Source organism: Oncorhynchus gorbuscha, linkage group LG08 (assembly GCF_021184085.1).
Source record: "Oncorhynchus gorbuscha isolate QuinsamMale2020 ecotype Even-year linkage group LG08, OgorEven_v1.0, whole genome shotgun sequence".
In the NCBI taxonomy this organism is placed as follows: domain Eukaryota; kingdom Metazoa; phylum Chordata; class Actinopteri; order Salmoniformes; family Salmonidae; genus Oncorhynchus; species Oncorhynchus gorbuscha.
Genome location: NC_060180.1, coordinates 25,773,117 through 25,798,376, shown reverse-complemented (window position 1 = coordinate 25,798,376; position 25,260 = coordinate 25,773,117). Strand labels below are relative to the sequence as shown.

The following is a 25,260-nucleotide window of genomic DNA, read 5'->3' as shown; positions in this document are numbered from 1 at the left end:
GAATTAGGCTATGCGTTTAACTTACAAATACATGTCATATGGATCAGATCTCTACAAGCTGCGCACTTTTTTTTCAATTTCTTATGCATGTGCGTGTTCCTGTGTTTTGTCGACAGATCATAGTTGTAGACAGCGTTAACATCCGAGCCATGATGATAAAATGCATGCATTTCCTCTTACCTAATTTGGTGAAAGCAACTGGTGTCGAAACGCTCCTACGTTTTCCATCATCTGCCAGATTTGACGAATTCCCTGTGCAAGGAAAGAGTTTCCCATTTCGAAAGACAATAAACTGCAGCTTGCAAGTCGAGTTATCAACAGATTGCAACGCAGAGGGGCTAGGCGTACCAGCCAGCGGTAAATGGATTGAGGCGACTGCGACCGAGTTCTGCGGATGGAATAAAAAAGGACAACATTTAAATGAAATAAACCATTCGCTAGAGATCCGCTGAAAATTATCACTCCAGTATAGTAAGATTGACAATTGGCTTCCCTCTCCAAGATTGGAAGCGATCAAAGAGCACAAGTAACCATGGGAATGGGTTTCACTCAGTAGGCTATGTCTGAAGCGCTCTCGTGCGCCTATTTGGTCAGGCTCCCTGCCGCAGAGGTTGAAATTGTTCTTACGCCTCGATCACACCGGCAGTGATTGCGTTTTGGTAAACCAAAAGTACGTTAATTTCCAATTGAACGCTGCGTTTTCCTTACAACATTACATTGTAGAGGCAGTTGCAGTGCTTTCTGTGTGGTGCATACGTTGGATTTATCGAACATATGCATCAAATTATATGCTTAGACAGTTTGACAGAAATAGTAGCAGAAGGTGAATTCTGATTTTTTTTTGTTGCATGCATATCCAGATGATGCTACGTTCCATTTTTGCGCATCACTGTAGGTGTGATCAGGGCTTTACCTTCTCAGCTCTGCAGCGTTGATTTAAAGAGACAACCGGACTCACTTTATCTTCCCCCCACAGCCTTTAAACACCATGGAATCCCCTAACATTACCCTTTGTGAGCTTTGGGAGGGAAACACCGTTTCTAAAAAGAGTAGCGGCAGGCATTACATTGTGCGTTGGGTCAGGATGGATTGAGTGCACTTAGGAGGACCCTACCCAGAGTAAGCATTCCTAACATAGCTGAGTTCAAGTCTAATCATATAAAATGATCCCAAAGTGCTACAGTCAGCAGCTTAGGGGCATATGAGAATGCAGCCTGCACATAATTAATGGGATCCGATGAATATTTTGCTGATAATTGTTTCATAAATATTATACATTATTATGACAACATAAATGCATCTTTTTGCTATGCGAATGTGTTTCCACTCCAACACAGCAAGATAAACCTACCTAGTGATGTGTTTTTATCCATCCATTTATTTGGACACCTACCATTTACCATTGCGGATATTCAGGGAGAATAATCAACAGAGAAACAGTGTTGGGTAAAACCAGCGATTCTGCAACATCATAAAAAAGCATTCAAACTTCTATAGGTGCATGACGTCTGTTGAGGTTATGGATGTGTGTGACGTCAAAGAAGCCTGACACCAGCTAAGTAACAAGGGAAAGGGCAAGAGTTGGGTGAGGAAAGACAAGGACTGGAACTGTCCCTTGTGCTGAAACATGGCGAAAGATGAACATTTTCTTCCTTATTTTCTATTCTCATCCCATCCCCCTTGTCATAGTGGTCCTCTGTAGTATGAGATGGCATTTGCAATGCCAGGATAGTGTGCTCAATTCCTGGGACCACCCAATAAATAAAGAGTGTATGCAGGCATGACTGTAAATCACTTTGCTAAATGGCATATAGTATTGCTATTTCCCTCACATATATTATGGTTTATTCCTCAGCCTTATGTCTGCTTGGCCAGCTGAGCCATGGAGCAAACTTGTTCCATTGGATAATTTGTACACTTGAACTTATTTTTTAGCTAGTCCTTATAAAAACAAATAATAATAACAATAATACATGTATACAGTGCATTTGGAAAGTATTTACATTTACATTTATTTACATTTATGAGATGGCATTTGCATTCACCTTATGCCAGTGGGATCTAAATATTTTAAGGGGGAGGGGGCTCAATTCCTGGGGGAGGTGGTGACCCGTGAGGGAGTTTGTTAAACAGTTTTGAAAGAGTGTATGCAGGCATGACTGTAAATCACTTTGGATAAAAGTGGCTGCTAAATGGCATATAGTATTGCTATTTCCCTCACATATATTATGGTTTAAGGGGTCGTTTCAGTCCTGTGTTCAGCCTTATGTCTGCTTGGCCAGCTGAGCCATGGAGCAAACTTGTTCCATTGGATAATTTGTACACTTGAACTTATTTTTTAGCTAGTCCTTATAAAAACAAATAATAATAACAATAATACATGTATACAGTGCATTTGGAAAGTATTCAGACCCCTTGTCTTTTTCCACATTTTGTTACGTTACAGCCTTATTCTAAAATTGATTAAATGAAAATAAATCCTCATCAATCTACACACAATACACCATCATTGTGAAGTGAAACCAAGTTTTTAAAATATATTTTAGCAAATGTATACAAACTTAATTTTAAAAAGTACCTTATTTACATAAGTATTCAGACCTTTGCTATGAGACTATAAAATAAGCTCAGGTGCATCCCGTTTCCATTGACCAACCTTGAGATGTTTCTGCAACTTGATTGGAGTCCACCTGTGGTAAATTCAATTGATTGGACATGATTTGGAAAGGCACATCCCTTTCTATATAAGGTCCCACAGTTGACAATGCATGTCAGTGCAAAAACAAGCCATGAGATCGAAGGAATTGTCCTTAAGAGCACAGCGACAGGATTGTGTTGAATCACAGATCTGGGGAAGTGTACCAAAACATTTCTGCAGCATTGAAGGTCCCCAAGAACACAGTGGCTTCCAATCATTATTAAATGAAAGAAGTTTGGAACCACCAAGACTCTTCCTAGAGCTGGCCGCCCGGCCAAACTGAGCAATCAGGGGGAAGGGCCTTGGTCAGGGAGATGACCAAGAACCCGATGGTCACTCTGACAGAGCTCCAGAGTTACTCTGTGGAGATGGGAGAACCTTCCAGAAGGACAACCATCTCGGCAGCACTCCACCAATCAGGCCTTTATGGTAGAGTGGCCAGGTGGAAGCCACTCCTCAGTAAAAGGCACATGACAGCCTGTTTGGAGTTTGTCAAAAGGCACCTAAAGGACTCTCAGACCATGAAAAACAATATTCTCTGGCCTGAATGCCAAGCGTCATGTCTGGAGGAAACCAGCCCCGTTCATCACCTGGCCAACACCATCCCTACAGTAAAGCGTGGTGGTGGCAGCATCATGCTGTGGGGATATTTTGCAGCAGCAGGGACAGGGAGACTAGTCAGGATTGAGGGAAAGATGAACGGAGCAAAGTACAGAAAAATCCTTGATGAAAGCCTGCTCCAGAGCGCCCATGACCTCAGACTGGGGCGAAGGTTGAGCTTCCAACAAGACAATGACCCTAAGCACATAGCCAAGACAACACAGGAGTGGTTTCGGGGCAAGTCTCTGAATGTCCTTGAGTGGCCCAGCCAGAGCCGTAATTGAACCCGATCGAACATCTCTAGAGACCTTAAAATAGTTGTGCAGCAATGCTCCCCATTCAACCTGACAGAGCTTGAGAGGACCTGCAGAGAAGAATGGGAGAAAATCCCCAAATACTGGTGTGCCAAGCTTGCAGCATCATACCCAAGAAGACTCGAGGCTGTAATCGCTAGCAAAGGTGTGTCAACAAAGTACTCAGTAAAGGTTCTGAATAAATGTGCTATTTCTGTTTTTTATTTGCGAAAATGTCTAAAAACAGTTTTTGCTTTGTCATTATGAGGTACTGTGTGTAGATTGATGAGGGAAATAAACAATTTAATCCATCTTAGAATAAGGCTGCAAAGTAATAAAATGTGAAAAAAGTCAAGGGGTCTGAGTCCTTTCGAATGCACTGTATATACAGTACCAGTCAAAAGTTTGTGTCCAAACTTTGGGCAAGCTCGTCATCCAGACGTCAAAATACTGCCCCCTAGCCCAAAGAGGTTTTAAGGGTTTGTTAGTTATTTGTTTCTGCATTTACTCACACTTGAAATGCTATTGATTCAAATCCTGCAAAGATAGATTAATCTTTAGATTTTCATCCTGCAGAGAGAGATACCATTTAGGTTATATGGTTTTCCTCCAGAAAGGCTTAAGCAAGCAGTTTATATCTAAAAATCTCTGGGATAAAAGGCACCCCAGGCTGCGTCAAAGTGGATTTGATCTGTGATGTCGTCGGGGACAGGTGAAGGATAGTGGAACCCTTGAAGGGGTGGCTCAAGGATGTGGATTCATATTCACAAAGGATCTCAGAGTAAGAGTGCTGATCTAGGATCAGTTCCTCTGTGTCCATATATAATCTTATTCATTATGATCTAAAAGACTAAATTGATCCTAGATCAGCAGTCATACTCCGAGACTTTTTTATGATGGGCACAGATCTCAAACGGTAAGGAATGACAGATGACCTCACCTCATAACACAGATCGTTTCAAATACCACAACACTGCATGGATATCTTATCTCACAAGCCCATCTTCTCTCTGCATCTTTTCATCCTTTTTACCAGACATTTCAAAGGGATTTATAGCCCTGGGGATGTGCTGTCTATGGCATGCACAAGGCCTTGCTTTAACAAAGTCCTTCCGGGAACGGCCTAAGAAGGTAGTTAGGCTACATTCGCCTGAAGAACTCGCTGGGGACTTCACACTTCAGAGTTATTTAACTGGGCGCAGCGCCACCGTGTGACCTTCCCTGATCCCCTCCCCTTCCTGAAACGTGGCATGCTGTAGCCTCTCTATAGCCTATACCTCAGAGAGCACATGCTTCTTTTAGTTCTTGTTGTTTTCACATTTCACACAGAGGTCATCCAGGCGAATGCCAGGAGTCACTTCTCATTTCCCTCAAGGTTGGCTGTCGGCGGTGAGCTGCCTACATGGATATAGGTGATACACATGTACACACACAAACACACACACACACACACACACACAAACTCACTGACTCTACTCCCCCTTCTTGCTCCTTGATGCAAGGCCATACATGCTATCAGCTAGGCCTACAGGGCAAACAGTGAATCAGAAGCTCAGTGTGTGCCCACGCTTAACACTGGCTCCGTTCCTCAGGTCCACAATGGATTATGAGCCATCTCTGATAACCGGCAGACAGAAGACATTTACACCGAGAGGTCCAACAAACAATTACTCCCGTAAATGTTTTTCAAGCAAAACACAACTCGGTTGTGCCGATGTCAAGGGAAGTGCAATCGGAGAGAGTCAGCCTGTCCGTATGAGCTCTATTGCCATGTAATCTGATCACTCAAATTAGTGTCAAGCTAAAGTGCCATGAAAATTAACATCTCTCAGCTGTAGAAATGAACACGACACCGTTTTCGAGCCAACTCTTAGGTAAATGTGAGTCAGAGAAAATGATTCCTTGTGTTTGTTCGCGTGTTTATTTGTTTGTGTGTGCGCAAGCATGTGTTTCTGAAAGACTACTGTCACGCACTATGTCTAGTGGTAAGTAACATCATTTGCTTACACTAAGCATAATGAGAACATGGGAATTCCTTTTTAGAAGTTCTTTCTAGCAATTGTTAGGCTGTAGCGCAATCTAATATGATGACTCCACATCAAAAATACATAATTCTCTCAAAATGATTGCCATGTTTGAAGCTTAAATGGCCCATCTCTCTTGAGCATTATAGTTCTGCTCAGTGGTGTGTTGTTAGCATTACTCACTCACATAGTGAGAGAAATTTAAACAGGCTACATGGTTGCTATGCCAACGAGCTGCTTCCCCCAGACAAGGTTTGGATTGAGAGCAGATTGGAGTGAGGCAGGAAACACAACAGGCTCTGTGGAGACAGAACACGGTGACTGCTATGTCTTGGAAACAGATTTCTCTTCTTACACAGTCGTACCCAATTCTGAACCATCTTCCACTATTTTCTCTTTCACTTTTGAGAGAAGTACACTATGAAACGATCTTTTCACATATTGAAATATGAGGCAAATATCATATTGTTGGATTAATAACATGCCATTTAGCAGACACATTTATACAAAGGGACGTACAGTCATGCGTTCAAACATTTTACGCCTGGGTGGTCCCGGGAATTGAACCCACTAACCTGGCGTTACAACTGCCATGCTCTCCCAGCTGAGTTACAAAGGAGCGAAGAGAAACTTGTTATAAATGATTAAGAGCCTAAGTACATTGGACTATGCTGTGCCAGGTTTGACAATCATTCCTAGTCAATAAACATGGGATTTGTTTGGTTCATCCAAAGACAAACTGTTAGAAATGAAGCCTCTCTGTGGGTACATAGAATATGCTGTGCCTGTATTTATATAATTCTTCAGAGTAAATTAAACAGCTGGGGTGACAGAGCTGTTTGCCCCGGGAGCATTTTTCTTATAGACTGCACTGCAGTACTGACATAGATCTTAGCTGAACAAAGACACGCTTCTTGAACGTCGCAAGGAAGAAGAGGCTGTACTAGTACTGTAAACGTCGTGATGCATTAAAACACTCCATATTCATTCATTTTAAATCAAAAGGAAGTGAAAGACATATTGAGTGCCTGAAAGAATGACAACGGCTGTCATCTAATAGTGAAATTTCAAAATGTAAGTTATTCATTCAGTCATTCATTTCATTCCCTAAACCACTCAATACCTGTTCATGCAGTACATGGTGCGTTCACTCACAATAGAGCTGAATGACTTGAGTGGCAGTCCACCTTATTAAACTGAATGACTTTGCAATCCATCATTTTCTGAAACACTCTATATGAATGGTTACCATGAAGCCAGGATCCAGCCCAAATCATTTTTTGTTGTTGTTGCTCACGTGAGGATATTGCCCACATATGTACATGGCCGTATGGGATTATTCCAAAATTCGGGAAATTTCGGGCACCAAATATCCTTGCCCTATCAGCTGCAAAGCTCAGACAAACGATGGATGATTGGACACTTGGTGCCGTAATAACAGTTGGTTATCACTTTGATGAAGTGCGATTCCTATGGCTAGACTTGCCGTAAAGGTGAAATAAAGCCACAACTTTGGATTCGGCTGTCATATGGGTGTGTCTTCATTTGGCCCAATCCAGAGAAGAAGAAAAAAAATGTTCCATTCAGTCCGATCTCTGCATGCCATTACTCTACGATTGGTTTTAACCTATGAACATTTTAGTCGAGGACAACAATAACAGTACAATAAAAGCACATGCTACTGGTCCCTGACTTAGTTACAGATCCTCCATTTTCTGCCAATCGAAAAAGAGACCGTATTTTTTCAGACATAAAGAGGATCTCTGTTGCCAGAAATAATAAAACAGGGGGCTTTAAATATGTGTCACTACTACCAACTTGTGCATCTTTCGCAGCATCTATCAGAGTTAATACTAAATAGTGATCTCCCCAGATAACATGGCTCGGAAATGCCAGGAATCTCACGATGCGATATAGGTGCCGATTTGGTATGTATTGCGATTCTATATGTATCACTATTCTATATGTATTGCAAACAGATACTGGGAATGAGATAACTTTTCAACATTAAAAAGGGGATCTTAACGTTCAGAAAAATCCCTTAAGAGATTTAAATCACAGTGCAGATATCACACAACATATCATTTTCCGTGTTATAGCCTAACTAGACAATAGACTATAAACGCCTGGGGAAAGTTGTGCAATTTAAAAGTAGACTCAGTGATATAACGTAGATGCAGAAAGTTAGCAGCATAGTAGTGGGTCAATTTCCGCAACCAAGAGCTGAAGCTCAACTTCTCTGCTGTTTTATAGTGCCCTGGCTACCACGCTGTGAACAGTGTGAAGCTAACCCGTGCACATGTGCGTATAGTGTGTGACTGTGTGAGAGCGAAGCGCTGCATCTCGCTCATATCAATATCGTATCCTATTCATTGCTGATAGGCCCTGCTTTACTGAAGTTGCGAGACATTGCGAGATACAACTTTTGATTGCCAATAGATAGGCCTAATGCGCGGTTCTGACTGTCGGCCTGGTGACCGATCTGCCTACACTGTGCCCCTCCCATCTCTATCTGTTCCTTTGTTAGCTCGCTATGAAAGACGTGTGCTTGTGTTCTTGGAAGTATAGCAACTAATCAGTCGCCTCTGTTCCAAGTGGAATCGAATGTTGACACCCAGAAATGAGAGTCGACACCGGGAGTCGACGTGCAGGGATTCGATGAATCAATTATTTTGGAGTAGACTCTCCACCACCACGTCGTCGTGTTCAACAGTTGGAAATATGGCATAGCAAAGCAAGCGATAGAAGCAACATCCTGTCTGGCAATACAAACTTTGCGAGGTGGAATTGAAGTACAGTAATGGTAGTACAGGTCCAATGATTAACCATTTGAAAGAGACGCACTTTGAGACCCAAACCGTTGCTGGCAGCAGCGCGAGGGTTCATTGTGAATTCACATGGAATTTTTAAACCGTTCATTTGTTCGTTAAATTATTATATTTTTTTTACTTGGGACTCAGAGAATCGAATATAATATCATCAACAATAATATTGTGATACTATCACTACCAGATAGCCTATTGCTCTAGAACAATGTGATTTACATTTAAACAATAGTCGCTGCTTTGTGGGGGTGTACACTACATATCTACTCATTCAATTACCTCTCCAGGTACTATCACATTTTCACTTTTTGTGTGTCGTCTTTATGACAATCCCCTCAATTGTGGTCAGTCCACTGAAAGGGCTGTAATTTCAGTGAGTGTAGTGTTTTAAGTACCACTCAGTAGCATACACTGAATTCACAACAGCCTGAAATTGACACATCTGTTGCGTTGTAATTATCAGCACAGCACATGTATAATATATTGTGACTCACATTTCCATGAAGTATGGGCCATATTCATTTATAGCAATAACCATTGAGAGATGTTGGCTCATAGTGCCTTTCCCAATTTATGATGCAGCAGCAAAGAGGAGGTATAGCTACACCGTTTCAAGTGTATCCATGGTAACCTGGTTATGAAGCTGAGCGACTTAACAATTTCATTGCAGGGCACCAGAGCGGGAGTTAAGGGAGCAACTGGTAACGTCTCATAACTGACAATGTACCATTACATCAAAGTGTAGAAACATGAATATTCATGTTGGAGATTGGGGGGTTTGATCATTCATCAGCTAAATGAAAGTCTAAATCAATAGCATACTGGTTGACAGTGGACCTCCACGGGGGCCAGTGTGGGAGGAAACTTTGATATCTGCAGTAGAAGTCAAATGATGCAATCATTTGAAATATACAGGATTATAGCAATCATCATTATAATATTAGGTTAGAATTACAACCAAGTCAAAGCGGGATGTGTTTTGAAGTCAGGTTTATAAGGCAGGGTATACAGTGTATGAGGTTGTAAGAAGTGGTTATTATGCACATATATTGCCACCGACGCAATGGCGCCACATGGGGCTCTCCGATGTTGACCGAGGTTAAGTCAGGGACCATATTCCCTATATAGTGTATTACTTTTGCACCTACACACCTAGAGCATATGCAAATAAATAGGGTGCCATTTGGGACACAGGAAGTCATACATTTTATTTCACCTTTATTTAACCAGGTAGGCCAATTGAGAACAAGTTCTCATTTACAACTGCAACCTGATCAAGATAAATACATCCCTCACTTTCCACCTACACGCCTAGAACATGTCAATAAATGATATGTCAGAAAGGCAGAGGAATACGGCTGTCTACATAGCTAAGAAACATAATAATGAGGCCCCAGAACAAAGCTTCCGAGATGAATCATCTCCCATTGTACATCTAAACGGCATAATGGGGGTTCTGCGATTTCATCACGGTGTTTGATGATCCGACAAGCTGACTGATTCCAGCTGAACCCTGGCATGCAGCAGTCAGCCCGTCAGCAGAGAGGAGGAATGAGTCCAACACACAGGCACGCACGTGCATTGAGACCCAGCCAAACACACACAAGTACTGACATACACATAGGCACACACACAGCACTGTCAAATATCTGTGTCTGTGGTGTCCACAGTGTGAAGTTAATGGATGCAAATGTAAACTCATAATGGCTATCCCATCATAGAATATTGATTTTGTTAACCAGATGAAGGTAATCATTTGAGTTAGGCAGCCAATGAATATCAAGAAAAAAATGTAGTACTTTTTAACTCTCCCTATCACTGTTTCAGAGTAGCAGATCGACAGAAAGTGAAGCTACCATAAACATTACCTTCACGCTGCTGTTGTGTCTAATGGTGTGCTCTTTAATTTGTATTTACCTTATGCTCCTTAACGACTGTTTGCCAGGTTGACTGTTTGCCAGGTTGAATTGAACAGATCTAGAGAATTAAGACTTGGAGCGAGATAAAAGTGCTTTATATTTACAGCCTCCTGTTACCATATATTAATTATTTCCCTCTAAACCTTTGGCTGCACCAAATACAACTGTTCATCACTCTGATGATGAACTAACTGGCAACAATGACAAACTAACTTCCCTAGAAGCCCAGGGGGGCATTCATCATGCCTGCCCACAGTCTGAGAGTGCGTCAGTGAATTATGCTCTGCCTTGAACAACATGCAGATTCTTTATGTGAGAGCAGAATGGGGAGGAAGAGATAGGGAAGATACACATTTCCAACCAGTAGGAAAGAAGAGTCAATTGAGAAAAATATTTTACAAGAATTTTATAGATTTGGATTTGCAAATACTTGTGCTAAATGAAATGGGTGTGATTCTTCAAATGATGAAGGCTCTTATCCTCAAACACTGAATAGGTTCAGCCCGTGCTTGACTTGGACAGAAATAGGTGTGGGTACAGTTTTATATTTTGGTGCAGGACCTCCACAATACTTTTGAGCTAATATTCTATAAGAGGAACAAGCAGTAGAACATTTGAGATCCTGGTTCTTAGCTCCTGCCAAGTCAAGCACTGGGTTCATCTGTACTTAGTCACATCCCATTTCTTTCACTTTTAAGCCACCCTAGATCCAGAGCAGCTGTTTGGCATGCTGTTAGGCACCCTCAATGTCTTGGCCACATTCATAAGTCCAGACCTCTATTGATCCTTTCAAGTGTCAAAACAATAACATGTTCTATATGCACGGGAAAGAGGTTCCCCAGTAAACATCCTGTGTCAGTGATAGATCTGACTGCCACGCTGAATCTGACTGAAGGTCCGCCGATTTGCCTCACAAACATTTTGGAAGCTGTTAATGTTGCTATGACCAATCAACGCGTGCAGCAGTTTGCTGGAAAAGGAGAGACAGGTTGTGAGAGATGCTGCAAATTAACGTTAGCTAACAGTCTAGCTGCTAATTCCGTGGCTATACAGTGCCTTGCGAAAGTATTCGGCCCCCTTGAACTTTGCGACCTTTTGCCACATTTCAGGCTTCAAACATAAAGATATAAAACTGTATTTTTTTGTGAAGAATCAACAACAAGTGGGACACAATCATGAAGTGGATCGACATTTATTGGATATTTCAAACTTTTTTAACAAATCAAAAACTGAAAAATTGGGCTTGCAAAATTATTCAGCCCCCTTAAGTTAATACTTTGTAGCGCCACCTTTTGCTGCGATTACAGCTGTAAGTCGCTTGGGGTATGTCTCTATCAGTTTTGCACATCGAGAGACTGACATTTTTCCCCATTCCTCCTTGCAAAACAGCTCGAGCTCAGTGAGGTTGGATGGAGAGCATTTGTGAACAGCAGTTTTCAGTTCTTTCCACAGATTTTCGATTGGATTCAGGTCTGGACTTTGACTTGGCCATTCTAACACCTGGATATGTTTATTTTTGAACCATTCCATTGTAGATTTTGGTTTATGTTTTGGATCATTGTCTTGTTGGAAGACAAATCTCCGTCCCAGTATCAGGTCTTTTGCAGACTCCATCAGGTTTTCTTCCAGAATGGTCCTGTATTTGGCTCCATCCATCTTCCCATCAATTTTAACCATCTTCCCTGTCCCTGCTGAGGAAAAGCAGGCCCAAACCATGATGCTGCCACCACCATGTTTGACAGTGGGGATGGTGTGTTCAGGGTGATGAGCTGTGTTGCTTTTACGCCAAACATAACGTTTTGCATTGTTGCCAAAAAGTTCAATTTTGGTTTCATCTGACCAGAGCACCTTCTTCCACATGTTTGGTGTGTGTCTCAGGTGGCTTGTGGCAAACTTTAAACAACACCTTTTATGGATATCTTTAAGAAATGGCTTTCTTCTTGCCACTCTTCCATAAAGGCCAGATTTGTGCAATATATGACTGATTGTTGTCCTATGGACAGAGTCTCCCACCTCAGCTGTAGATCTCTGCAGTTCATCCAGAGTGATCATGGGCATCTTGGCTGCATCTCTGATCAGTCTTCTCCTTGTATGAGCTGAAAGTTTAGAGGGACGGCCAGGTCTTGGTAGATTTGCAGTGGTCTGATACTCCTTCCATTTCAATATTATCGCTTGCACAGTGCTCCTTGGGATGTTTAAAGCTTGGGAAATCTTTTTGTATCCGGCTTTAAACTTCTTCACAACAGTATCTCGGACCTGCCTGGTGTGTTCCATGTGCTTCATGATGCTTCATGATGCTCTCTGCGCTTTTAACGGACCTCTGAGACTATCACAGTGCAGGTGCATTTATACGGAGACTTGATTACACACAGGTGGATTGTATTTATCATCATTAGTCATTTAGGTCAACATTGGATCATTCAGAGATCCTCACTGAACTTCTGGAGAGAGTTTGCTGCACTGAAAGTAAAGGGGCTGAATAATTTTGCACGCCCAATTTTTCAGTTTTTGATTTGTTAAAAAAGTTTGAAATATCCAATAAATGTCGTTCCACTTCATGATTGTGTCCCACTTGTTGTTGATTCTTCACAAAAAATACAGTTTTATATCGTTATGTTTGAAGCCTGAAATGTGGCAAAAGGTCGCAAAGTTCAAGGGGGCCGAATACTTTCACAAGGCACTGTATATGTAGCTAGCTTACTAGCTACAGTATCAACTTGTTTGTTACTGTATAAATTATTAGTTGAATGTATCCTCTGAACTAATAGCTTCAGTATCTTGCTCTGTTAGCTACCAGGCTAATAAGCTAGCTAGCAACGTGTGTGGTCATTTAGCGTGATAGCTTCAATGCAACATAACCAAAGCCATTTACAACCTTTTAAAACACAGCAATGGCTATGCATATATGGAAAGTATCAAGTTATTTGTAATTGCCACCATTTTAAGTAGATGGACATAACCTACTGCAAACATTCTGGTCGAAACACATTTTGGAACAGTGACTGTTGGAGAAGGACCCCTTTGGCCTTTACAGTCCGAGTTTGTCCTTGGTGAGAAAGTCTTTACAAATCCTGCTGGTTGTCATCTCGGCCAGTGTGCATCCTCAGGTTATCAGGAGATAGGAGGCCCACCTGCCTGCTCTGCCTCTGTGGCACCATATTTTCTGAAACAGTAAAGCTGTTTCTTGACTTAATACTGTCAAAGCTGCTAGTCATCGGTATAGCTATAATGGATATTGACCTTTTCCTTGAGAATGTCGACTGGAGATTGATTGACATAATAGCCAATAACACTGTTTAATTAGTTGATTGATTTGTCATGCCCATGTTATACCAATTAGTTTGCACAACTTAAAATTAGGTTATTAGTGAGCTGTGATAGAGACATGGTCCAACAGGTAACAGTTATTCTTGTCCTTAAAACCACTAGTGTTCAAGAAACAACTAGGTTTTCTTGTAATGGTTTCCAACATACGATGTGCAGAACTTCACTGAATAAGAACATTTTTGTATTGTAATTCTATTTTCAGAATACCTTATTGAACATCGTAGATGTATTGTTGTCTCTACCTTCTTGCCCTTTGTGCTGTTGTCTGTGCCCAATAATGTTTGTACACTGTGCTGCTACCATGTTGTTGTCATGTTGTGTTGCTACCATGCTGTGTTGTCATGTGTTGCTACCATTTTTTGCTGCCATGTTGTTGTCATGTTGGGTTGCTACCATGCTGTGTTGTTGTCTTAGGTCTCTCTTTATGTAGTGTTGTGTTGTGTGTTTTGTCCTATATTTTGATTTCATGTATTTTTAATTTTTAATCCCAACCTCCGTCCCCGCAGGAGGCCTTTGGTAGGCTGTCATTGTAAATAAGAATTTGTTCTTAACTGATTTGCCACTGAACACTGTTTAGCAACAATGGATAAATCCAACAGTACAATACAAACGGTACTATAGAGGCCCAGAATAAGTTAGAGGAAAAACAAAAAGAAATGTAGGAACTTATTCAAGAAGGATCTAGTGTAATATATTATAAAAAATAAAGCGAACTGGATGGAATATGGGGAAAAATGCACCAAATTCTTTTTCAATCTTCAATATAGAAATGCTACCAATTGTTTTTATTAAAACGTGTTACAAATGATGGAGTCACGCATGATTCACCGGATGATATTTTGAAGGAGGAAGTAAAGTACTTTGGGAATATGTTTTCATTTCAGACTCCTCCATCTCCACTAACTGAAACAAATTGTATGGATTTCTTTCCTAATAATAATGTAAAATTAATATCTGTACAGAAAGACTAATGTGAAGGCCAAATTACAGAGGAGGAACTGCTTGAGGCAATTGGGGCCTTTAAGGATGGGAAAACTTCAGGGCTGGATGGCATACCAGTGGAAGTTTACAAAACTTTTTTGATATACTCAAAGGACCATTGTTGGCTTGTTTTAATCACTCCTATATAAATGGTAGATTATCAGACACGCAACAAGAAGGTCTGATATCATTATTACTGAAACAGGACCCAAGTGGTATATATAAAGATCCAGTCCATTAAAAAAATTGGAGACCTCTTACACTTCAGTGTTGTGATGCAGAAATCCTAGCAAAATGCTTGGCACACAGAATTTAAAAAGTATTGTCAGATATTATTCATCCTAATCAGACAGGTTTTTTACATGGATGATACATTGGATATAATATAAGACAAGTACTGGAAACAATACTGTGAAATATCGGGCACCAGGCCTGGTTTTCATAGCTGATTTTGAAAAGGCTTTTGATAAAGTACGAGTGGAGTTTATATATAAATGCCTAGAATATTTCAATTTTGGGGAATCTCTTATAAAATGGGTTAAGGTTATGTATAGTAACCCTAGGTGTAAAATAATAAATAATGGCTACATCTCAGAAATGTTAAAACTATCTAGAGGGGTAAAACAAGGTTGTCCACTATCAGCATATCTGTTTATTATTGCCATCGAAATGTTAGCTGCAAAAGATTAGATCAAACAATAATATTAAGGGATTAGAAATCCGTGGCCTAAAAACTAAGGTGTCATTGTACGCTGATGATTCATGTTTTCTTTTAAAACCACAATTGAAGTCTCTCCACGGCCTCTTAGAGGATCTAGATACTTTTGCTATCCTCTATGGATTAAAACCAAATTATGATAAATGTAGCATATTACGTATTGGATCACTAAAAAATGCACATTTTACATTACCATGTAGTTGACCAATTAAATGGTCTGACGGAGATGTAGACATACTCGGTATACAAAGCTCACTTTCGGTTGTTTGAAAAGGAAATAATCTCCAAAATATTTTCATTTTTTAAACAAGCCTTAGAAAGTTGGTTGCAATTTCAGTTTGATCCACCTGAAAGGACAGAACAAATAGTACAACAAATATTGTAGTTAAATTCAAATATACTAATTGATTAAAAAAAAATGTATTTATCGAAAAAAAGGTATACATTTAGTGAATGATATCATAAATAGGACTGGTGGAGTTATGTCACACGTGCAGCTAACACAGACATATGGAAATGTCTGCTCTACCCAAAATTACAACCAATTAATTGCAGCATTACCACAAAAATCGAAGAGGCAAGAAGAAGGGGAAAAAAGTAAAGAACTTGCATGTCGGCCCTGTATTAAAGAACATAAATGGTTAAAGAAAAGTGTGATAAATAAAAACATATACCAATTTCATTTAAGGACCAAAAAAACGGACAGCTGTGCCATATAAATTGCAAAATAGTTGGGAAGAGATTTTCGATGTACCCATTCCATGGCACATGGTTTATGAATTGATACGCAAAACAACGCCGGATTCAACATTTTCAATATAAATTACTATACAAAATTCTTGCAACTAATATAATGTTATATATATGGGATACAATCTTCCCAGCTCTGCAGATTCTGCAGTGAGGAGGCAGAGTCATTAGATAATTTATTTTGGTATTGTCCATATGTAGCTCATTTTTGGTCACAGGTCCAGGAATGGCTGAAGAATTGCAACATTTGCCTAGAACTAACACTACAGATAGCAATACTGGGTGATTTGAAAAGCCATGGTCAATCAATCAATAATATAATAATAATAATAATATAATAATTATTTTAGCAAAAATGTTTATTTTTAATTTACAATCTGTAGAAGCTATGAGAATAGGAAGGTTCAGTTCTTTTGTGAAGCATCACAGCACAGTTGAAAAATATATGACAAGTAGAAATCCGAAATGGATGATGTTGATAGACAGATGGGGTTGAGTGGAGCTGAAGGGTGGGACTAATAACAAGATAAAAAATGTAGGGAATACGGGATCTGTAGAATGTATATAGGTTCGGAGCTTTCGTGAAATAGCATAGTTACAAATAGAAATCAAACTGGATGGACATCAGAAATAGAGGAAGGACTAAGAACAAACAAGAGAGAACTATTGTAAAATAGACTGTGTCTGTAGAGTGTGCATAAGATGTATGGATTGAAGGTAGAAGCAGAAGTGGTTATTAGTTTACTCCAATTGGGGGATCGGCGGAAGGGTTTGCGGGGAATAATAATAAAAGTATATTCTTTAAAAAAGTATGTATGTCTGTATGTGTATGTGTATGTGTATATATATATATAAATAAATCCATCCTCTTCTTCCTCATCAGTACTGTTACAAACATTAGTAGTAGTTATGGCCAACATTTGAGAATGACACAAATATACATTTTCACAAAGTCTGCTGCTTCAGTTTGTATGATGGCAGTTTGCATATACTCCAGAATGTTATGAAGAGTGATCAGATGAATTGCAAAGTCTCTCTTTGCCAAGCAAATTAACTGAATCCCCCAAAAACATTTACACTGCATTTCAGCCCTGCCACAAAAGGACCAGCTGACATCATGCCAGTGATTCTCTCGTTATCACAGGTGTTAGTGTTGACAAGGACAAGGCTGGAGATCACTCTGTCATGCTGATTGGGTTCGAATAACAGACTGGAAGCTTCAAAAGGAGGGTGGTGCTTGGAATCATTGTTGTTCATCTGTCAACATCGGTCACCTGCAAGGAAACACATGCCGTCATCATTGCTTTGCACAAAAAGGGCTTCACAGGCAAGGATATTGCTGCCAGTAAGATTGCACCTAAATCAACCATTTATTGGAACATCAAGAACTTCAAGGAGAGCGGTTCAATTGTTGTGAGGAAGGCTTCAGGGCGCCCAAGAAAGTCCAGCATACGCCAGGACCGTCTCCTAAGTTGATTCAGCTGCGGGATCGGGGCACCACCAGTACAGAACTTGCTCAAAAATGGCAGCAGGCAGGTGTGAGTTCATCTGCACGCACAGTGAGGCGAAGACTTTTGGAGGATGGCCTGGTGTCAAGAAGGGCAGCAAAGAAGGCACTCCAGGAAAACATCAGGGACAGACTGATATTCTGCAAAAGGTGTAGGGATTGGACTGCTGAGGACTGGGGTAAAGTAATTTTCTCTGATGAATCACCTTTCCGATTGTTTGGGGCATCTGGAAAAAAGCTTGTCTGGAGAAGACAAGGTGAGCACCACCATCAGTCCTGTGTCATGCCAACAGTAAAGCATCCTGAGACCATTCATGTGTGGGGTTGCTTCTCAGCCAAGGGAGTGGTTTCACTCACAATTTTGCTTAAGAACCCAGCCATGAATAAAGAATGGTACCAACACGTCCTCCGAGAGAAACTCTTCCCAACCACCAGGAACAGTTTGGTGATGAACAATGCCTTTTCCAGCATGATGGAGCCCCTTGCCATAAGGCAAAAGTGATAACAAAGTGGCTCAGGGAACAAAACATCGATATTTTGGGTACACGGCGAGGAAACTCCCCAGACCTTAATCCCATTGAGAACTTGTGGTGAAACCTCAAGAGGCGGGTGGACAAACAAAACCCCACAAATTCTGACAAACTCCAAGCATTGATTATGCAAGAATGGGCTGCCATCAGTCAGGATGTGGCCCAGAAGTTAATTGACAGCATACCAGGGCGGATTGCAGAGGTCTTGAAAAAGAAGGGTCAACACTGCAAATATTGACTCTTTGCATCAACTTCATGTAATTGTCAATAAAAGCCTTTGACACTTTTGAAATGCTTGTAATTATACCTCAGTATTCCATAGTAACATATGACAAAAATATCTAAAGACATTGAAGCAGCAAACGTTTTGTGTCATTCTCAACTTTTGGCCACGACTGTAGTATTGGAGACAGTGATATTCCTCCCCGGTTTCTCTCAGTTATGGAGACTGATCATCAGCCAGGAACCACCTGTGAAAAAGGAGCAGAAATTAACAGATTACCAATGTACAACTCAGGCAATTGCACTAGTCATAATTTAAATACCCTACTTCTTTTTTCTTTTTATTGTTCACTGTACAGTCCAACCATTAAATTCACTAAATTTGCCCAAGTATGATCTTACAGACATTAGACAAAGAATGAGGAACAGTGAACTAGACTTAACACCATTGTCACAGCTCTTGGTCAAAGGCAAATTAAGTGAGGGAATGAGACTATCTGCATCCCGATTCCCCACCCTTTTACATTTACATTTCTCCCTCACCATAGATTTATAAACATTGGATTGGTGTAATCATTGGCTAGAGAAGGAGTTTCCATTGTTGTCAAATCCATGACAGTGCACACTTTGGGAGAAGGGTGTATAATCAGGACACAAGCCTACCCTTTACCCCCGAGTCAAAGTAAGCACTCATACGATCACCCTCATGGGCTTAAAAAGAATGGACTGGTGGGGTAAGGAATGGCCATTTTATTGCCACTCGAGCCCATGCTTCCTAAGGGAGAGCATCCTCACCTGTTTGATGGTGGGCAGCTTGGTCAGCAGCATCTGGAAGACAGGAGGGGGCAGCATCTGCTGGAGGAGCTATTGGGGTTGTCCACACACAGCAATGCCATTGTTCAGCGGAACCACTACCTTCTCAGAGTTTCCTGATGGTTTGAACAGAAAATAGATTAGTTGGAAAGGCACACTTGTCAGGTCTGGAGCAAATTAACTTCTATAGAAAAGTTTTTTCTTCCAAAAATAACATTTGTAGCCTTCAAATATAGCAATAGGAAAATGAGACTGAATCAAACTAATGCCAGTCCATAACATAGATCAGCCACTTTTCAGAGTCTCTGGTACTGTCCTAACTGTTTAATCTAGAAGAAAATGAAACGCACACCTATTAAGACGAGGCGCTGGCTAGCGGAGTAGAAAACTTGAAAATAAAGGAGAGCCGCACACTCTAGGAGCTCAGATGCAAAAATGTATTTACCAACGTTTCGACAGCCAAGCTGTCTTCATCAGGGTATAATCACAAACACTGCAGGATGACTCGTTTATATAGTGTCAAAAGACACAGGTGTCTGTAATCATGGCCAAGAGTGGCCTAATATCATTGGTTAATAATCAAATATTAAAGAGTTTTCAGAGTCTCTGGTACTGTCCTAACTGTTGACAATTGACGATATTTAGTGGTACGGAAAGAAGGCAACAGTAAACATGCAATCAGCCACGAATAATGCAGCTTCCCCTCCACCAATTGAGATTTTGCATGTGACTAACAAATTTCAGTTAATTACTACAGCTCCCGCCTTGGGTCAATTTGTGTAATTTTGTAAATTCCGGATAGCTATGGCAAGACGCATCATTAAATCGGGACAGTGCTGTCTGAGATATTGCGTGTGACGAACATATGAACAGACGGAGACAGATCCACATTCCCCCTCCGATTTCATCGTGGGGGACAACAAAAGCTTGACTTGCAACAAACAAAATGTCACAGAAGAACTCAGTGGGGGAGGATGGGACTACGATACGAGTATAATTCAATTTGATTTAATGCCGTAGACAGCCCTTATCTTGTAATATTGCTGTAGCCTTTAGTATAGTACTGTGCGTAGAGGTGGTTGAGAGAGCACACAAGGGCTAAAGTACGTCTCAATTCTCCACCCTTCTCCCTAGGTGTGCACTTCTCATCATGAATTTAAAAGCATAGGGTTGGTGTAAGCATGGAAAGAAGGGCATTTCCATGGAAAATCCATGCAAAAAAAGTATACAAGTATACACTTTGGCAGAGGGAAGAGAATCGGGATGCAACTCAGCAATATGACTTTTAAGTCCAACTCATTTGAGTACCGCTTATGAGGAGAAAGGGTACTTCAAACAAGGTCTGTTCACAGTGTGTGACACACTGTGGGTTGCATAATCAGTGCCAAGTAATGACTTGCATTCACTTGGAAACATAGAGTGAGATACAGTACAGTATCTACCTGTATGCTTGCAATCCCTCCACCTATCTATCCATCCAATCAGTAGTACCTAATATGCAGTGGTGGAACAAGTACCCAATTGTCATATTTGAGAAAAAGTGTAGATACCTTAATAGAAAGTTCCTTGAGTAAAAGTGAAAGTCATCCAGTAAAATACCACTTGAGTAAAAGTCTAAAAGTATTTGATTTGAAATATACTTAAGTATCAAAATGTAAATGTAATTGCTAAAATGTACTTTAGTATCAAAAGTAAAAGTATAAATAATTTCAAATGTGTTATATTAAGCAAAGCAGACAGCACCATTTTTTGTTTAAAAAATGTACAAATGGCCAGGGGCACACTCCAACATCATTTACAAAAGATGCATTTGTGTTCAGTGAGCCTGCTAGATCAAAGTCAGTAGGGATGACCACGTATTATTTTGATAAATCTGTTAATTGGCCCATTTTGCTGTACTGCTAAGCATTCAAAATGTAACAAGTACTTTTGGGTGTCAGGGAAAATGTATGGAGTAAAAAGTACATAATTTTCTTTAGGAATGTAGTAAAGTTAAAGTAGTAAAAAAATATAAATAGTAAAGATACCCACAAAAACTACTTAAGTAGTACTTGAAATTATTTTACCTAAGTACTTTACATCACTGCTAATTGGGATTACCTACAGTGCATCACCTGTTATACTGTAGATTAACTTCATGAGGATGAGCTCCTACATCTGCTCATTGCTCAGTGAACATGCCCTCAAGTGTTGTTTGAAACTCATAAACAAACAGAAAGACAGACAGGGCAAGCAGACGGACAGACAGACACACACATACACTAACTCACTGTGAGAGCTGGGGGGGGGGATAAACAAAATGTTCTATTGTACATGTACAGTACAATATATAGCATGATGACATTTCAAACAATTCCCTTACTTTAGTTATCCCCTCTAGTAGGGTGTGAGCCCACTCTGCCCACAGTAGATGAAAACGTGCTTTGGTGATGACATGCTTTGGTAATGACATAAAATACATTTTACCAAGACAAATATTAATATTCTGAATCTTAGTGGGGTATTTCTATAACATATCATCAACATTACATCAAAAAAGTCGTATGTCATAACCGAAAACTGTACATCAGATAATTAAGCACCGAGCTCTGTTGACGGAGCAGCTTTATCGGCAAAAGTTGAGGATTTTACATTTGTGGTCGTGTCATCCAAGTTGTTTCTGTGGGTCACAACTAGCAAGATTAGCATGACACAAGCTGAATTAATGTAAAAGGCTTTGAAAAGAAAACATTTGGGAGTATGCTCCGGAAAAAATGTCATTTTCTCAAAATCGAGATCTACTTATATACTGTTTTGTGTCACACGGATTTGAAAAGAAAGAGGACGAGTTCAACAGGTAAACCTGTCCGGTAGCCTTAATTCTCGCACACAGCATCCACATATGGCCACATTTTACTCTCTGGCCTCCATTGATTTAGTCGCCTTAATTTTGACCATCATACAAGGCTAAAAACTCCAATACATTTTGAACAGAGACGGAGGTTTGGACCACTGGATTTCTTAAGAGGATTATCTACACAATTAACATATTATTGTACCTAACTTCCGTGCATCATAACTTACTAGCTGTTTGTGATTAAAATATATATATATATAACCATTGTATCTAGTTAACTAGCTGATTGTTTCAATGAACCTCCCAAATGTGAAATTACAAGACAAAAAAAGGCACTTACCTAGGAGTGTTCGTTGATGTCTTCTTTGTTGTTAATGTAGCTAGCTAGGCTAGGAGCCAGTGCCAGTGTGGGCTAGCTAGCTAGCCAGTAGCCACTGAGTCTTCTTTATTCAAAATGGAAAAGTAAAATAAATACAAACCAAATCAAGCTAATTTATACAGTAAAAAACGGGTTGCTAGCTAGTTAGCAGAGCACACTGTTGCCTCTCGCCATATCCAGTGAGCTAGTTATCTAACCGAGCTAGGTGTACTAGTCATCAGCTAGCTTGCAGCACCTTGCCCGATCCGACCCTTCTCCCGCGACACCTTCTCGCGCACGGATTCATCATAGCAATAGTAACTATGGGGTGGAGTTATGGGAGAGAAGCAGCGAATCAACTTCCAAAATGTCCGTGATGCAGATCGGCACGACTGTCAGTCAGATTCCGTAGGCAGTCAGATCTGGCGCTGCAGCATGCCATAATAGCTAGCAACTAGCTAGCACAAAATGGCAAGTTTATATTTCTTGATCCAACCAAAAAACTGAACAAATTGTATACACATTATATACACAAATTGAATTATTAATACCAGACCCACTAAACAAAATCATCAGACAACATTTATTTCCCGTTTGCTTAGGTGCTGGATTTAGCTACAGTTGGCTAACTTAGCATAGCAAATAACCACAGAGCTTGCATTACGAGAAGGTCGAGAGGGATCAGCTTACCTTGTTAGCCAGATAGATAGATGGATTTCCCTTACGGCAGCCAACAAATTTAACTAAACTAAATGTAGCTGATGAATGTAGGATGATGGCGACACCACCATCTTTACGGTGATAGACCGGTTTTCCAAAGCCACCCATTTTATTCCACTTCCTAAATTGCCCTCAGCTAAAGAGATGGCCTAGCTCATGGTGGAGCACGTCTTCCGGATCCATGGACTGCCGTTTGATCTGGTCTCCGATCGCGGTCCCCAGTTCTCGTCCCAGTTCTGGAAGGCGTTCTGGTTTTCATCCCCAGTCCAATGGCCAGTCTGAGCGAGCCAATCAGGACCTGGAGACAACTCTTTGCTGCCTTGTCTCCTCTAATCCCACCACATGGAGCCAGCAACTTGTGTGGGTGGAATATGCCTTCTGCCCAGGTGTTCGTCCATAGCTGTCGCCATACCTGGAAGAGAGCCCAGGCCGCTCTTCTCAAGACCACCTCCAGGTACCAATGACAGGCGGACTGCCACCGGACCCCTGCTCCCCGCTTGGGCAGAGGATATGGCTGTCCACTCGGGATCTGCCCCTCTGGATAGAGTCCTGCATACTATCACCCCAATTTATTGGCCCTTTCCCCCTCTGCTGTTCGTCTTTTGTTGCCCAGTATATATATATATATATACATCCCACTTTTCATGTGTCCAGAATTAAACCCATGTCTCACAGCCCTTTGTCTCCTGTTTCCAGGCCCACCCCTCTCCCCCGTCTCATCGCCGGCCAACCAACGTACACAGTGAGACGCCTCCTGAGGGTTCGACCGCTGGGCAGGGGATTCCATTACCTGGTTGACTGGGAGGGTTATGGCCCGGAGGAGAGGTGCTGGGTCCCCACTATGGACATCCTGGAATCAGCCCTCATCGCTGAGTTCCACCGCCGTCAACCATGTATACACCCAGGTAGGACACCAGGTGCCAGTTCGTCTTGTCAGGTCTTACCAGCGTGCTTTCCCATCTTCCTTTTTCTCAAGTTCTGTTTCCTAGTTTTCCCTGTTCTGACTATTCTGCCTGCCCTGACCCCGACCCTGCCGTCCTCTGACCTAATTACGAACCTCTGCCTGCCTTGACCCCGAACCTGCCTGCCGTCCTGTACCTGCCTTACTCTGACCTGATCACGAACCCCTGCCTGTCCTCGAACTGCCCTTTGCCTGCCCCGTGTTTATAAATAATAATCTGAGAACTGTACTATCCACCTCCTGTGTCTGCATCTGGGTCATATCCTGAGTCATGATAGTCTCCTGTGCATGTCATCCTTAAAGTCTGTATAAGGGTAGGGCTTGCACGGTATCCTTCAACATGGTTATCCTCGTTAATTGTAGAGTGAAAAAGAAAAAGTGCCAGTATCAGCCTTTTCTTTTATTTCAAGTTATTAGCAAAGGATTCCAACACACAAGTAATCTCTGATGTGTGAGTGCTTTTCCTAATTTTCTAATAGTATACTTTCAAATGGAGAAAATACCTCAACAAAATGCAAACAATGTGTGATGATTTGCTAATCCTGTTTCAGTATATAAATGACAAACCATATGTACAAGTGCATTGGACATGCCCACGAGGTCAATACTAATCCCATCATTTGTCTACATTGGGCATGGATGCCAAAAATAATCTCTCATCCACTGTAAGCATTGGAAGCAAAAGGGTAGAGCATGGATAGTGGAGGCAAAAGAAAAATAGCCTAGAGTGTCCACAGTAAAGGCTCTGCAGGAGGAGATGCTTACAGTATTAAAACATAGATTTTAATGATAGACAGGAGGAGACACTACTTCAAGTTTTAGGGGGATGACATCACATCACATTGGGTACTAGAACTCACCTGTAGCAAATTCTGCTACTGTCACACCCCTTTCACCTCCTACCTCACTGACTATAACTCAGCCGACGACTGTATGATTTGAGTCAATGTAGCAGAATTAAACAGACACCAAATTAGTTATGTGGGTGCTAGAGTGACTGAGTTCACAGTCTGCAGAGAAGGAGGTCAGTGAGTGTAGCAGAGGGGTGAGTGTGTAGCACATGGGAGCTAGTTGACAGGTGAGTGCTCTTAATTCTTCCTCGATTTCTCTCATCGCCCTCTTTTCAAAACCCATAACCCATTGAAGAAGGTCAGAGTTGTGATACAATACAATACAAG

At 41.0% G+C, this 25,260-nt stretch overlaps 1 protein-coding gene across 1 annotated transcript in view; it reads right to left on the bottom strand.

The window, feature by feature from the left end:
• Window positions 1-25,260, bottom strand: part of LOC124041401 (adhesion G protein-coupled receptor A3-like) — a 209,797-nt gene that overhangs the window by 63,854 nt on the left and 120,683 nt on the right. Inside the window, exon 11 of the mRNA XM_046358926.1 lies at window positions 181-388. Within this exon, the coding sequence (XP_046214882.1) occupies window positions 181-388 (208 nt within the window). The remainder of the gene's footprint in view (window positions 1-180; window positions 389-25,260) is intronic.